The sequence below is a fragment of the Ambystoma mexicanum genome, chromosome 2p, assembly GCF_040938575.1.
Source record: "Ambystoma mexicanum isolate Mex_15411 chromosome 2p, UKY_AmexF1_1, whole genome shotgun sequence".
NCBI lineage: Eukaryota > Metazoa > Chordata > Amphibia > Caudata > Ambystomatidae > Ambystoma > Ambystoma mexicanum.
In genome coordinates this window covers 1,062,364,720-1,062,378,756 of record NC_090923.1, presented here as the reverse complement: position 1 = coordinate 1,062,378,756, position 14,037 = coordinate 1,062,364,720, and the positions used below count along the sequence as shown (strand labels likewise).

General features: G+C 47.2%; 1 protein-coding gene across 1 annotated transcript in view; it reads right to left on the bottom strand.

Moving 5' to 3' along the window:
• Positions 1 to 14,037, bottom strand: part of LOC138567109 (phospholipase A and acyltransferase 3-like) — a 106,256-nt gene that overhangs the window by 29,282 nt on the left and 62,937 nt on the right. Inside the window, exon 4 of the mRNA XM_069644989.1 lies at positions 11,256 to 11,524. Coding sequence (XP_069501090.1) covers positions 11,256 to 11,524 — 269 coding nt within the window. The remainder of the gene's footprint in view (positions 1 to 11,255; positions 11,525 to 14,037) is intronic.

Sequence of the window (14,037 nt, the reverse complement as noted above, 5' to 3'; positions counted from 1 at the left end):
ATATTGTCTGTTACTTTGACAAGATTCCCCGGCTACATTGTGCATACAACTGATCTTGCCACAGAAATGTATTTAAATGAGATTTTTCCTGATCATAACCGGATATTGTTTACAAAAAATCACATCTGAATATCTTTCCGGGTGGCGAGTACTCCATTTGCAGTCTAGATAACACGAACCCGGGAGCCCGGGGCACAAAAGGTTCCGCACAAAAGCAAAGCGTGCTGTGAGCCGATCTTCCCGAGCCGTGCAGAAGGAGACAGCCGCAGGCCAGAGCCCGCAGCTGGTAAGTCGGGGGCGTGCAGGAGCAGGGGAAAGGGGCTGGAGGTGGGCGCGCAATGGTTCAGGGTTCGGGGGGATCCCCGAGATCGCTGGTTACAAAAGGCTGCACCTGTGGAATGCGCCCCTTTGTGGTACAATCAGCAGGTAAAGCCTTTTGTATGCGGTCTATATATATAGCTTTGAATACTCATACAGATGAACAAGCAGTCTTAGTGACTGTTGTCCCTCTGTCCAACTGTAACGGAAACCATAATCCACTTTCTTTTGGAATGTCCCAAATATTCAATTTTACCTGAATGGTGGCTGTTTCCCATTTTTTCTAAAATTTCAGGCCCAAACCACTAGAGATGCTCAGCAGTTTCCAGTTATTTAGCCAAAAAATGACGCATGCGCACTAAGAACTAGATGATGTCTGTGATCTTACCTTACATTTTCATGGTACAATATTGCTATCGATTTAAAGTGGTTTAAAGTGGTGTATTTTATTGATTGTGTCTAATAATATCACCAGAATCGTATTTCTGTTTTATTTGTTTATTTTTGTCAGTAATTGTGAAGTTTGAGTCCATTTGTTCTGTGCGCACATGTTTTAATGAATGGTTTGTTTTGCACTTTTGTCCTAACTCTTTAATCATGTGGGGTGCAAAGGGATCAAAAGAAGCACAGGACATGTTAATTGAGAAGAGGATGGGTTTAAGCTTGGCTGGGGAAGGAAGATAAAAGTGAGCTAGAGATAGAAAAGTCGGGGAGTGGAAGATGATAGAGTGAAGCAGGGAGGTGAGGGATAGAAGGATGGGCCAGGGTGACAATTTGGGGATTTCAGAGATGTATGAAGCAAAGTCTTCAGTGGGGAGAAAGCAGGATATGCAGTGACGTTTTGGGGGCAAGGCAGGCCTGAAGCGTCATGGACAGCTTGCAAGTGTGTCAGCAGAGAGAAAAGACGAATGCATTAGGAAGATTTGGCAGAATCAATAGCAGTGGTGCTCCAGTGAGGGGAGAATCAGGGAATTAGATCCACAAAAATACCGCCTACCAAAGGATCAGTCTGTAAAATTTGGTGGGGAACTAGGCCCACACAGAGTATCTTTACAGCAGAAAAGTAGACACATGATTGTCTTGAGCTGCTGGATTTGTCTGGACACCCAAGGAGTGTGCGATGGGGCTAAAAGAGAGGGCTGGGCCATGATAGTCAAAGAGGGTAGTCAGCGCAGTGCTGAACTCAGCACAAGTGGATTAAATAGTGTGCTGCAGAGTGAGAGAGTTTAAATGAAAGCTGTCTGAAGAGGACCATTTCTGGAGCAGGGCAAAGGGATAAGGTGGCAAATGACATATGAATAACAGAAGAACTCAGTCCTCCTGTGCCCATGGACATGTTTACTATGTCTTAAATGCTTTCTATTGTATGTGTTATATTCCTACTGAGGCTAGCCTTGTCCTTTGGGGCATAGTTATGAATCTAGTGTTAACAGTTTGGTAATTAACACTGACAATCATGCATCCTGACAGGCGTCATAGCCAGACCACCCAGATCCAAGAGAACCCTCTCAACTATCACAGTGATGAAGAACCTCGCATCAATGCTGAAATGCCTGCACCCCATGAGGCCTAAAAGCCTGGCCAAGCCATATTCACTGTCCACTCTAGGGTGTCAGGGAAACAGCATCAAAGCTACCCCAACACCCCTTGGAAATGTCTCAGAGGATATGCCAGCACTGCAAAACATTATCGCCCGCTGAGACAGCTGTCAGAACCAAGAGAACAAATAAATGGCTAATGTTGTCTTCACAAATGGTGCCTAACATAACATGTAAAGACCATATACAGGGAGGGCGTGCAGGACGCATTAGTATTTATTAGCAGATTCAGTTTAAAAAACATGCATGTGCTTAAAACACACACAGCCTCTAAAAATCAACATGATGTAAAGTCTAGTAAAAGAATGGCAGGATCAGCCCCAAATCAAACAATATGATCATCCACCAGCACACAAACTCAATCATTATAAAGACAAATGATAGCAATTGCTTGATTGGCACAAAAGGGGGGACGGTTACGAGAAAAAGTGCCATGTGGCTACAATTCATGTAGCTTCACCCAACAAAAACTGAACTTGTATCCATTAAGCGCAGGTTTAGGGCAGATGGGAGACCAGGGTTGCATAGATATGTTAGCACATGCTTCTAATGCAAATAGCGAAATAGATTTTAACCACAATGGAAAAACAAAAAGAAGGAAAACGCCAGTCAAAAATATGCAAGCTAACTGTGATATCCGAAGCAACAAAAAAAAAGAATACAAAAATCATTCCAGTTTGAAACACGACTCCCAAGGGAATGTGAAATAAGTCAAGACAAGTAGACAGCAGTAAAATAAATGTGATTGATAATGGGAAATCAAACACATTTTTGGCGGTTGAATGAAATACTGAGGCTGAGGACTGTCTGCAAAACCTGATTTTATGGTGCAATTATGAAACACAGAAAAATGAATACACCTTTATTGATTTTTTTAACCTATCTAAGGTTGCCACCAAGTAAAAATCCAAGGGTAGCATGTTGGGTGGATTTCCTATGTAGTGTGGCATGCATGCCCTTCATCAGGCAAATCTGAAAAGGACAATGATCTGAGGGAAGAGGAAGGGGATTGGCTATTATAGCAAGGGAGTAGCTTCATCTGTATACAATTTCTATTACCTGCAGTTAATGACTTTCCATGCTACATGTATTAACATCATCCTCTTATACCGCCCACCAGACAAAACTGCAAATTTCAACGAAGAGCTCAACCTCTTAGTACAACCCCTACACAAGCCAGGCAGCTCCACACTAGACCTAGAGGCCACGAATCTAGAAAGGAAACTAAACAATAATGACCTCACTGTACTTAACCAAGACCCTACCCACACAGGAGGAAGCGCCTTGATTGGGTAGCATGTCGAAACATCAATGTCAGAATCAAGGAAACCAGGTATGTACCTAGTCTGATCACCTTTTTGTTGAATTTCACACCCCTCAACAGCTAAAAAAGCAGCCTAATCCTCTAAAAAGGTATTGAGCAGTAATCTTAGGAAAATAACTCCCAAAGATCTCATGGAAGTGATCTCACTAATACTCTCTAATACCACCGATAATGACATCCCTAACGATCTGGCAATATCCTACAAACTGCATATGACAAGCATGCTTTATGGGATTGCGCCACTAAAACTAATTTCAGTAAGAGAGGGAAACTACCCCCATAGTTGGTTCAAACCCATACTAGAAGATCTAAAGAAAAAGAAAAGACAGGCAGAACTTGTCTGGGCTAAAACCAAGTATGACTATCACAAATTAGCCTGGAAAACTCTAGAAAAAAAGCTATATGACCGCCATCCTTGACTCCAAGAAAAACTTCCTAAATTACAACCTGGAAGATGCTTCCAGTCTCAGGCCCATCACAAACTCCCTCTTCCTTATAGGAGTAGTGGATACAATCACCACTAGGCAATACCAACATTTTCCTGACCAATATTCCATCCGAAGCAGTCTGGTTTCAGGGCTCACCACAGCACTGAGAGCGCCCTTCTAGACCTTCAGATCAATATGCTACACATGGTCGATAACAACAGATCTGGGTTCTTGGTGTTGTTGGATCTGTCAGCGGCTTTCGACTTGCTCGACCATAACATCCTTCTCTAATCTCTTGAAAAGTTTGGTAGATGATCCCCTTAGGTAACATCTTAGATCCACTCATTTATGGCTGATACATCCTCGACTGTGCACTGGGGAGATTAACACTCTGACTGTATCACCATTAGTCACCAGCTCTTTTTAACAAATACACAAGCCATGGTGTGACCTAACGGATGAGGTAAATGTCCTTTTTTCGAATTACACATACGACACACAACTTTCACTAATTTATGGATAGCATTTATGATCATGACAAACTAAATTCCATCTAGCTTAAGGTCAAGGAATGTAATGGATGACCACACATCTGATGTGCCTGAATAATACCAAGACTGAGCACTTGCTCTTCGGTCTCCAACACGGCAGATCAAAATTAGACTCCTGCTATGCCAATTTTATGATCAACAACCACATTATCCCCACTATGAGTAAGGTTAAAACCCTAAGGACCTATCTAGATTCTTTGTTGAGCACCGACTACCAGGTCAAACACATGGTGAAGACCTTGAGCTACTACCTAAAATTGCTAAAACAAGTCAAGCCTTATATTTCGGAAGAACAATGTGACACCTTGGCGAGCAACCATCTTCTCGCGACTTGACTACTGCAATAAGCTTCTGGGTGGGAGCACTAAAAACAACATTTTGAAACACATCACGAAGCACAGAAAAAACCTCAATTGGCTCAGAGTGAACCCGAGAATCTGCTTTAAAACCCTTACCTTGGAACATAAAATTATCTACGGCAGCGCGCCCCTCATACCTGAAGGAGAAATTCCAAACCCACCGTCTGCAGGGAGCACTTCGATACCGGACTCCTGGTACACCCTAAATTCAAAAGGGCAAATGGAAATGGAAGGACCTTCCCACTCATAGCAACCAATGGAACAGCCTCCCCTTGACACTACGATAGGAAAAATCGCTCCAAACCTTCAGAAAACAACTAAAGACAACCTTATTTGACTAGGTGCAGCCCTCCTCCTCTTGGTTTTCCTCTTCCTAGTGCTTCTGTTGTCCTATGTGTTCTTGTACCGCGCCCTGATGCCTATCGGGCTACGTCGCGTAACAAATAAATAAATAAAATAAATAGGCATACATCAGCTTCATAATCAACAGAGCCCTCTCCCTTATTGCCCAAGCAAGCTCTGTTATAAAATCCTGCTTTTTACAGCTAAACCTCCTCCACTGCATGCCTTATCTTCCAGAGTGACTGTTGTAAACACCCTAATCTGCACTCACCTGGATTATGGCAATACCCTAGTCAAACAATCCACCCCAATACTATGCACCCAAGTACTATCTAGGCTCCATTGGTTGTCCTAGGGATGTACAGCGTGGTTCCACAAGTACTGGATGGGGTCGGGGATGATGGAGGGATTAAAACCCGATCATGTCTTGGGCTAAAAGATAGAGAGCCTGTTAACTGTGGGCTATGGTTGGATGGGCTTAGGGGGGTGGCCAAATGGTATAGTGCCTTTCACCCCTAGGGTTCAAAGGGCTCAAAGGGGTATGATATGATATAATATAAGTCATTTATAACGTGCGTGTACACAAGTGTTTCTAGGTGGTGCAATACAAGAGGAGTAGACAGAGGGAGGACAAAACAAACAATCTCACTAGGCCTTGTGTCATTCAGATCGTGCAAGTACAAACAACGCAAAGTGCAGGGGGCGGGAGAAAGGGGAAGAGCAGGGGAGAGGGAAGGGGGAAGTGCCATCAGGGTAGCAATGCTCTGAGGACGAGCAGCCAGGGAAGCATGGCTCAGGTAAGTGCAAGGAGGCAGGGGACAGTAGGGTTACAGTTACAGCCTCTATGTGCGCTGTAGACCCGGAGGCAGTGCAGGGGATACTGGTCGTGGAGGAGCATGGTACCCAGTGAGCAGTGGAGTAACTTTGCTGAAAATGTTTGGGGGGACAGGACATCTGAAGAAAAGATGCCCCAGCCAAATGAATGGGGACAAAATGGTGTGCCATGAAAGTTGGGGGCGGGGGGGTCAAACACCCCTGTCACCCCCTAAAACCCTAAAATTACACCCATGCAAGTGAGACTCCAGGGGCAGACAGGCAACCAGTCAGTGCAGTGGACAGGAAGGTCAGCAGGGAGAGAGAGAGAGAGAGAGAGAGAGAGAGAGAGAGAGAGAGAGAGAGAGAGAGAGAGAGAGAGAGAGAGAGAGAGAGAGAGAGAGAGAGAGAGAGAAAGCAGAGGTGAAAAGGAAGGTCTTGAGCTACTTCCAGAATTTCAGGTGGTCCGGCTCAAGTTTGAGAGGGGCAGGGAGGCCATTCCAGAGGGAGGCACCTGCAGAGGAGAGAGATCTATCCCCCACTCTCTGCCTGGAGAAGCATCTAACCCTCAGTGTGTTGGAGGTGGCTGAGCGAAGGGCTCCAGACAAAGGTGTTTTGGAAGATAGAGTTGGATGAATTGCGGGCCCCGGCCCCAGAAAGCCTTGTGAACAGGGTCGGACTGGCCCCTCGGCCAATCGGCCTGTGGCCATTCCAAAATCATCATTAGTCCCCTGGGGGCTGGTGTCGGCCCCATGCATTGGCTGGTTTGAGCGAGGAAAAAAAATACTTTTTTTTCGCACTGAACTGTGCATGGACAATAATAACATGCCCAGTTCAGTGCGGAAAAAAGTATTTTCTTTTTGCTTTTTTGCCACGGGTGGCACACGCCGAGGGCTGCAGTCAGAGAACCTCAGCCAGCCAAGTATAATGGTGGCCCTGTTTCACTGTATTAAACTCACTGAATCTTGTTGTGTGTGCCTGCCTGTCGCATTTTATTGCACATGTTTGTTCCCAATTCCGGCTTTCAGCAGTCACGCTCACGTGGTGTGCCACCTGGGGGCACAGGCAAAGAACCTCTGGAGTGGAGTGGACTGGGCCTGGCTGCCAGCTGGCCTGTAATGGTGTCCAGTCATTTGGTCGACTACAAACTGGTCGACTTTGGTCGACGCAATTTGGTCGACAACCAAATGGTCGAATTTTTTTTTTTATTTCACATATTTTTTTTTCGGGTTTTCGTTTTGTGAAAAAAGGGGTTTTTAGAGAAAAAAAGGAGGTTGGGGGGGGGGGGGGGACCCCCCAAAAAATAAAAAAAAGGGTTAAAATAAAAAAAAAAAAAATTCGACCATTTGGTTTTCGACCAAATTGGTTCGACCATTTGTCTGGTCGACCAATTTTTTTTGACCAAATGTCTGGTAACCCCTGTAATTACAGTGCCTCCGGAATATCAACTGTCTGCTCTGCAGGGGGGAGGGGTTGTGCTGGCTGTGGCCGGGGCAGCATAATCAAAGCAAGGTAACCCTTGTTACCTTGCTTTAATTTGCATGCATGCATGATGTGGGCAGTGCATCATAAATTATTATGCATGCATCATCAGCATGCATGCAATTATGGTTATGCACACAACAAAGTGGAGGGGCGGTCCGGACCGGACGGTGCTCGGGCCTGGCTCCCGCTCCGCTCACACAGAGAGTGTGTCACTCATGACGAGAGAGTGTGGTGTTTGTTTGCAGCAACGTGTCAGTGTGAGAACTCACACCTGGTATGAGGCAGCAGGGCAGGCTGAGGAGCCTGGAGCCAGGATGCCTGCAGCGTTGGGCTGGGCAAGGGGCGCGCACATTAAAGTTGCTTTCAACTTTGCAGGAAGCAAGCAACAAATTTGTTGCACGCCACTTTGCAAAGTTGAAAGCAACTTTTATTGTCATTGAAAATGCAGCGAGACTTCGTGCCGCCACCAGCCCTCAATGCCCGCACCCTACTGACTATATTTTGCTTCGGCCCGGCAGCCTCTCTCTGACCCGGCTGTCGACTGTGCTGAGCTGAACCGCCCTGACACAGACTCACAGCGCAGAGAGGTCGGGCTGCAGCTTGCAGAGCACCTTCAGGCTTCAGCCACAAACGCACAGACAGAAAGGAGGATCACTGCCAGGGCCCAGGAATCCAGGATTCGGGAGGACCAGGGCCGTGCGAGTCAAGGTGGAGGAGGAGGAGGCCGTTGTCCGGAGGAGGCCAGGTGGCCGCTGTCCTCAGGCAGTCTGTCTCCGACGGACTCGGAGTCCAGACATCGAGGACCACTCAGGCAAAGCAGCAGTGTGAAGCAGCAGCCAGAGAGGGCCGCCGCCCCAGCCAGCCCAGGAGGGTACAGAGCGGCACTGACTCAGCCAGCCACCCGGGCCAGCCAGCCAGCCGGCACAGAGGCAACCCACCAACCCCCTACCACACAGCCCACTCACCACCACCACAGGCGCGCGCCTGAGGCTGAGACTGCCTACCTGCTGCTGCTGGTAGCAAGAGACAGAGAGGCAAATGGCCCTGAGCTGAGGTAAGAGATGCGCCGCCCTGATACTAGCCAGCACCGCATGGACACATTACGTTGTACCCTTGCGGTTCATACAGACTTATCGTGAAAGATGTGGCCAGCGACAGCTTCTGGGACCCATATTATGACACGAAATCTGCCATGCTGGAGGCATATACCCAGGGTCCAGGGTAGAGCTGCCAATTTAGGTTTCTGGGTTTAGAGCCAAGTGGCAATTAATTCAAATCCCTGCCCAGATCCTTAGTGCATGTGTACTCTTGGTGCAAATAATGCTGTGCCTCCGTTACCCTAGCGGAAGCAGAAAAGCGTGCATCATGCGCGGTGCGAGCAGAAGGTAAGCACAGAACTGATGAAATGCTGACCCTTCCAGCTGGGATGGAATGGGGGAGCTTGGGCACGTTGGTATTTGACATAGGTTTGGCAGAGGCCATGCCAAACAGAACTTAACTGGTCTGCTGTTAAATCTCAGTTACCAGTTTAATGGTATCCACTACATAATAATTGATCATTTTACTATAGCTGATATGATAGCTCAGTGGGTTGAGCACTCGCTGCTGCAATGTGTGTGTGTGTGATCTGCAGGTTGCAGGTTCGAATCCCAGCACGGCCATCTCAGCCTTTCATCCTTCTGAGGTCGATAAATGAGTACCAACACCGGTTGCAAGATATTGTATGCATATTTGTTCTATAAAAAAGAGCTTAAGCGTAAGTGCTATACAATAACATATTATTTGGCCTTGGACGTCTGCTTGCATCACAGTAATTTGACAATATGGATCTATACACACAGATATTAATGATACATATGGTGATCCATTTTTGTATGCAAAGTTATGTTATTTTATGAGTTATGTTGTAATGTAACAGACACATGAACCCTCCATAAGTAGCATTTTCTGTAAAGTCGTGAATCTACGCGATTCACGGATGATGGTTTGAGGGCCACTTTTTTGAGGCGAGGGGTGGGCCACTTTTTTGAGGCGAGGGGTGGGACACCTTTTTTTGGGTGTGCGGGCCTATTTCTTGTCCCAGTCCAACCCTGCTTGTGGACGATGCAGTGGGTCTTCAACTTGATCCTTGCAGCCATTGGGAGCCAGTGGAGGGATTTCAGGGCTGGAGAGATACAGCCCCTGGGCTTGAGGCCAAGGATAATTCTTGCAGTCCTGTTCTGGATTAGGTGCAGAGGGCGGATAGGTGCAGAGGGCGGAGAGTAGAGGAAGGCAGTAGTCCACCCAGGAGAGAACCAGGGCTCTGGAGACAGTGAGTTTATGGGGGAAAGTGAGAAAAGGGAGAATACCTCTGAATAGGTGCATCTGGTAGTGGGCTTTCTTGGCAAGGTACGTGATGTGAGGAGAGAAGAAGAGAGTAGAGTCGAAGATGACACCAAGGATTTTTGCATCACAGGAAGGCAAAGGAAGAGGGCCCAAGGAGGGCGGCCAGATTGGAAGAGGGAAAGCGGCAGGAGCGCTCCCAATGACAAGGATCTCAGTCTTACTGGCATTAAGGTAGAGATCATTGGAGGTGCAAAAATCCTGAATACTGGATAGACAGTCAGGAATGAGCGAGACAGGAGAATGAGGCAAGCCTGAAAGAGTACTGAGTGTCATCCGCTTAACATGGAAAGTTAGAGGAGAAGGTATAGATCAGGTGGGCCAAAGGGGCCAAGAAGACATTGAAGAACCAGGGTGAGAGGTTAGAGCCCTGGGGAACACCACATGAGGAGAGGGAGGTGGTGAAGAGGAAGGACCAAGTTGGACCTGGGAGGGTCGGTCCAGGAGGAAGGAGGTCAACCACTCCAGGGCCTGATCTGTGATGCCCAGGTTCTCAAAAGTCGATTGATCAGGATGGTGTGATTGGCCGTGTCAAAAGCAGAGGAAAGATCAAGAAGGATGAGGACAGAAGGAAGGCTTGAATCAAGATTAGGGAGCGGATCTTCACAGGTGTTCAGCAGAGCAGTCTCTGAAGCCAGACTTATGGTCATGGAGACAACCAACAGATTCAGTGTGGAGAGTAAGCTGGGAGATGGCCAGCTTTTCCAGAAGTTTGCCCAGAAAAGGAGTGATAGAGATTGGGTGACAGTTTGCCGGACAGGTAGGATCTGCAGAAGGCCTTTTAAGGAGGGCGTGCACAAGGGAGTGGTTGCGGAGGGAGGGGAAAGTTCCAGAGGCAAATTGATGATTGCAGAAATCGTCCAAGGCTGGAGCGAGGGTGTCAATGTGGTCCTTGATGGTTCTGGAGGAGCAGGGAAGCACCTTTTTGGACGACACTTTCATAGATAGAACGTGTCTAGAAACATTGTCAGGTGTAGTCGAAGAGAAAGAGGAGAAAGGAGGAGGAGAGTGTAAGGTGGCCAGAGGGGGGCCAGGAGAGGGAGAGGAAGAACAGAGAGAGGACAGGATGTCCTGAGTTTTAGTGGTGAAGTGAGAAGCCAGTGCCGTACAGAGGGCCTGTGATGGAACAGAAGAGGTGGAGACTGCAGGAGGATTGGCCAGCACCTTGCAGAATTTAAAGAGTTTGGCCATCTTGTTAGAGTCCACAGATACACGGGCTTGGATGTGGACTCTTTTCTTGGACAGGACAGCAAGTCTGTTTTGCCTTTGGAGTAGGCGGTAAACCCATTTTTAGAGGATACTTCCGATGCCCTCCACTTCCTCTCAGCCACCCTGCACTTGCATTTCAGGATGGTGAGGTCGGAGTCATACCTAGAGTTGCACTTGGAGGTAGGTTCAGATGGACTCTCATGACAGGGGCAAGGACGTCCAAAGTGTTGGAGATAGAAAGATTCAGATTAGAGAGGGCTGTGTCAGAGTGTAAGTCAGCTGCAGGTGTAGGAGGAGCAGAGAAAGTAGCAGCAAAGGCATACACTGACACACGTTTCATGGGCCGAATGACCAAGAAGGTAGGTGGCAGTGCTGGGGTGGGCTTAGCCTGGGGGATACAGAGCCTACCACCTCTAGAGATAGATGTAGATAGGAATGATACTGACCTGTTTGCTCTGCTTGACCCCGTATCGTAGATCAGTGACAAAGTGCTCACAGTTATTACTGGTCACGGAGTATGGCATTGTTTTCCCAACACACTGTTCAGCCATTCCTACAATTTTTGTGCGGGGCTGTGGTGAATACTTGCTGTCGTACTTGTTGTTTACACAATATTTGTTGCTCCCTGCCACCACCGCCAGAAGTTCTCTCTTCACCACAGCTCTTTCAGCAAATACAGACATTATACTCGATGATCCGGCCGAAGCATATTCACCTGCAACCCAAAGAGAGTGTTGTGATAAATGAGTGATGTGCATGCTACCAATATTTGGACAGACAATCCTCACTGCAGAATGGCTTGTGTTAATTAATGCTGTATGATACCAGAGGTTGCGTATTATCCCCATGTTCCTCCCTCAGTTTCACACTCCCTATTTGCCTGTCTCGTGAAATGAACAAAATAGGACAGACATGGAAAACCTATGCCTGTGCCATCTGCCCATTTTCTATTTCCCTTACTTACACCAAAAAAACTTGTTGATTAATTCCTGAGGGATTCTCCTCTGAACCCGCTCTCTTTTAATGAACATTAACCACACACATCTGTTTAGTCTTGTGAATGATATTAGGAAATGCTCATTCCTGAGAACTACTGCATGCATTTGGAGAATGTTTATTTGTCTGTCCACCATCCCCAATGCACACAGCAGGTAGAAATCATGGCAAATGCAATGTACACCCTCATCCACCTACTCCCACCCGCCTCTGCATCACCCCACATCCGGATACTGGACAAAAAACATTTGCTGAAGCTAATAATGACATCACAAATTGCATTTAATAAGGATGCCTGAGGAATGGGATAATGCAGCTTTTCAAAGTGCATAAAGCACATACATTAAGGTTTCACTGTCAGCAGAACTGTCATTACTGTGTGGTGTGCAGATACGGCTGTGGTGGTTCCTTCACATCTGTGGTTGTGCAGGGGCCACTGCAGCTACACCGCTTGGGCCATCGATTAAAAAAAACACAGAAACCTTTTCCGGTGGTTTTCTCCAGCATTCACTTAGGACTGGTACTTCTCTGTTCCAGGTGTTATTTCAATTTTTGTTCCATCGTTCATTGAGGCAGCTGCTCACTGGATAGCCAATTATTTCTCCCTGGGAATAACTTCCTTTTATTACCTGTGAGCCTCCCTTGCACGTGATAATCCATAGATATAGAACCCCACATCCACTCCAGCACTGTATTCAGGTCTTTAACTATCACCATCATACTTTGCCGCTCCTGTTTCTGCTCATCTACGTGCATTGTTTAGCCCTGCATCTCCCCTCTAGAGCTTCAGATGGGATCTGGTCCCAGGAGCCTTGTTCACTGATCGTTGTGAAAAGTGTGTTATAAAACTGTGGACAAAGCATGGGCAAACATTGCAAAAAGAAGTTTGCTGGCTGCATAAGAAGTATGAAGGAGTTCCAGAAGCATAGTGAATGTTCTTCAATCTCCATGAATCTCCATACAAGCTTTGATCCTGAAGTCAAGTTTGAGGCAACTGGGAAATTCAAAGTCGTTCAAAGGTCAAAAGGTTGAGGTACTTTCAGGTCCAATGCGCCAGTACGCAATCCCAGTGAGTTAACAAGCCTGCTGTAGATAGCTGTGTGCAACCTGTAGATCATAGGTTTGGTAGGATGCAGGGAGGACTCAGCCTTTCATCCTTATGAAGACAAGAATAACAATATCACGTTTGCGTACAGCACTTCATGTCAGATTCTTCCCACTTAAAAGTACTCAATGTATCCACCACAGAAGGAAGTAGAGTTGAATCGGCTTGGTATTCGAACCTCAGATTGCCATACGTCCACAGACAAAATTAATTGTGTAATTGGGGCGTGTTTCGATGGGTGAGCCGAGCGAAATGTGCAGAAAATGTGTTTTTTCCCCACATTTCGGACTTTGCGGGGGTGTCTGGGTAATACATTCTGGGGCGATTAGCACAAATCATACCTCTGCAGATTCCCACGGATGTCCTCTTTTCGGAAATGCATGGGGTTCCCTGTTTTCCTTGGTGGCTTGGACACCTGAGGCCCATATCTGTATGGTGTGCCGGTCGGCAGACCGTCTGAAATTCCGGTCTGAAAACAGACTTGGGGTTACTTGTGTTTTAGGCTTTCCCCTTGGCGCCCAGGTAGGTGCACCCACACATGTGAGGTACCGTTTTCATCGGGACACCTGTGGGAATGCGTGACGGTAGGCCATGTGTTGTTGGGGGCGTGTTTCGATGGCTGAGCCGAGTGAATTGTGCGGAAAATGCATTTTTTCCCCCACATTTCAGACTTTGTGGGGGTGTCTGGGTAATACATTTCGGGGACGATTTGCGCAAATCATACCTCTGCGGATTCCCACGGGTGTCCTCTTTTCGGAAATGCATGGGTTCCCTGTTTTCATTGGTGGCTTGGACACCCGAGGCCCATATCTGTATGGTGTGCCGGTCCTGGAGCGTCTGAAATTCCGGTCTGAAAACAGACTTGGGGTTACTTGTGTTTTAGGCTTTCCCCTTGGCGAAGAGTTAGGTGCACCCGCACAAGTGAGGTACCGTTTTCATCGGGACACCTCTGGGAACGCAAGATGGTAGGCCATGTGTTGTGGGGGCGTGTTTCGATGGATGAGCCGAGCGGAATGTGCGGAAAATGCGTTTTTTTCCCACATTTCGGACTTTGCGGGGGTGTCTGGGTAATACATTCTGGGGCAATTTGCGCAAATCATGCCTCTGCTGATTCCCACGGGTGTCTT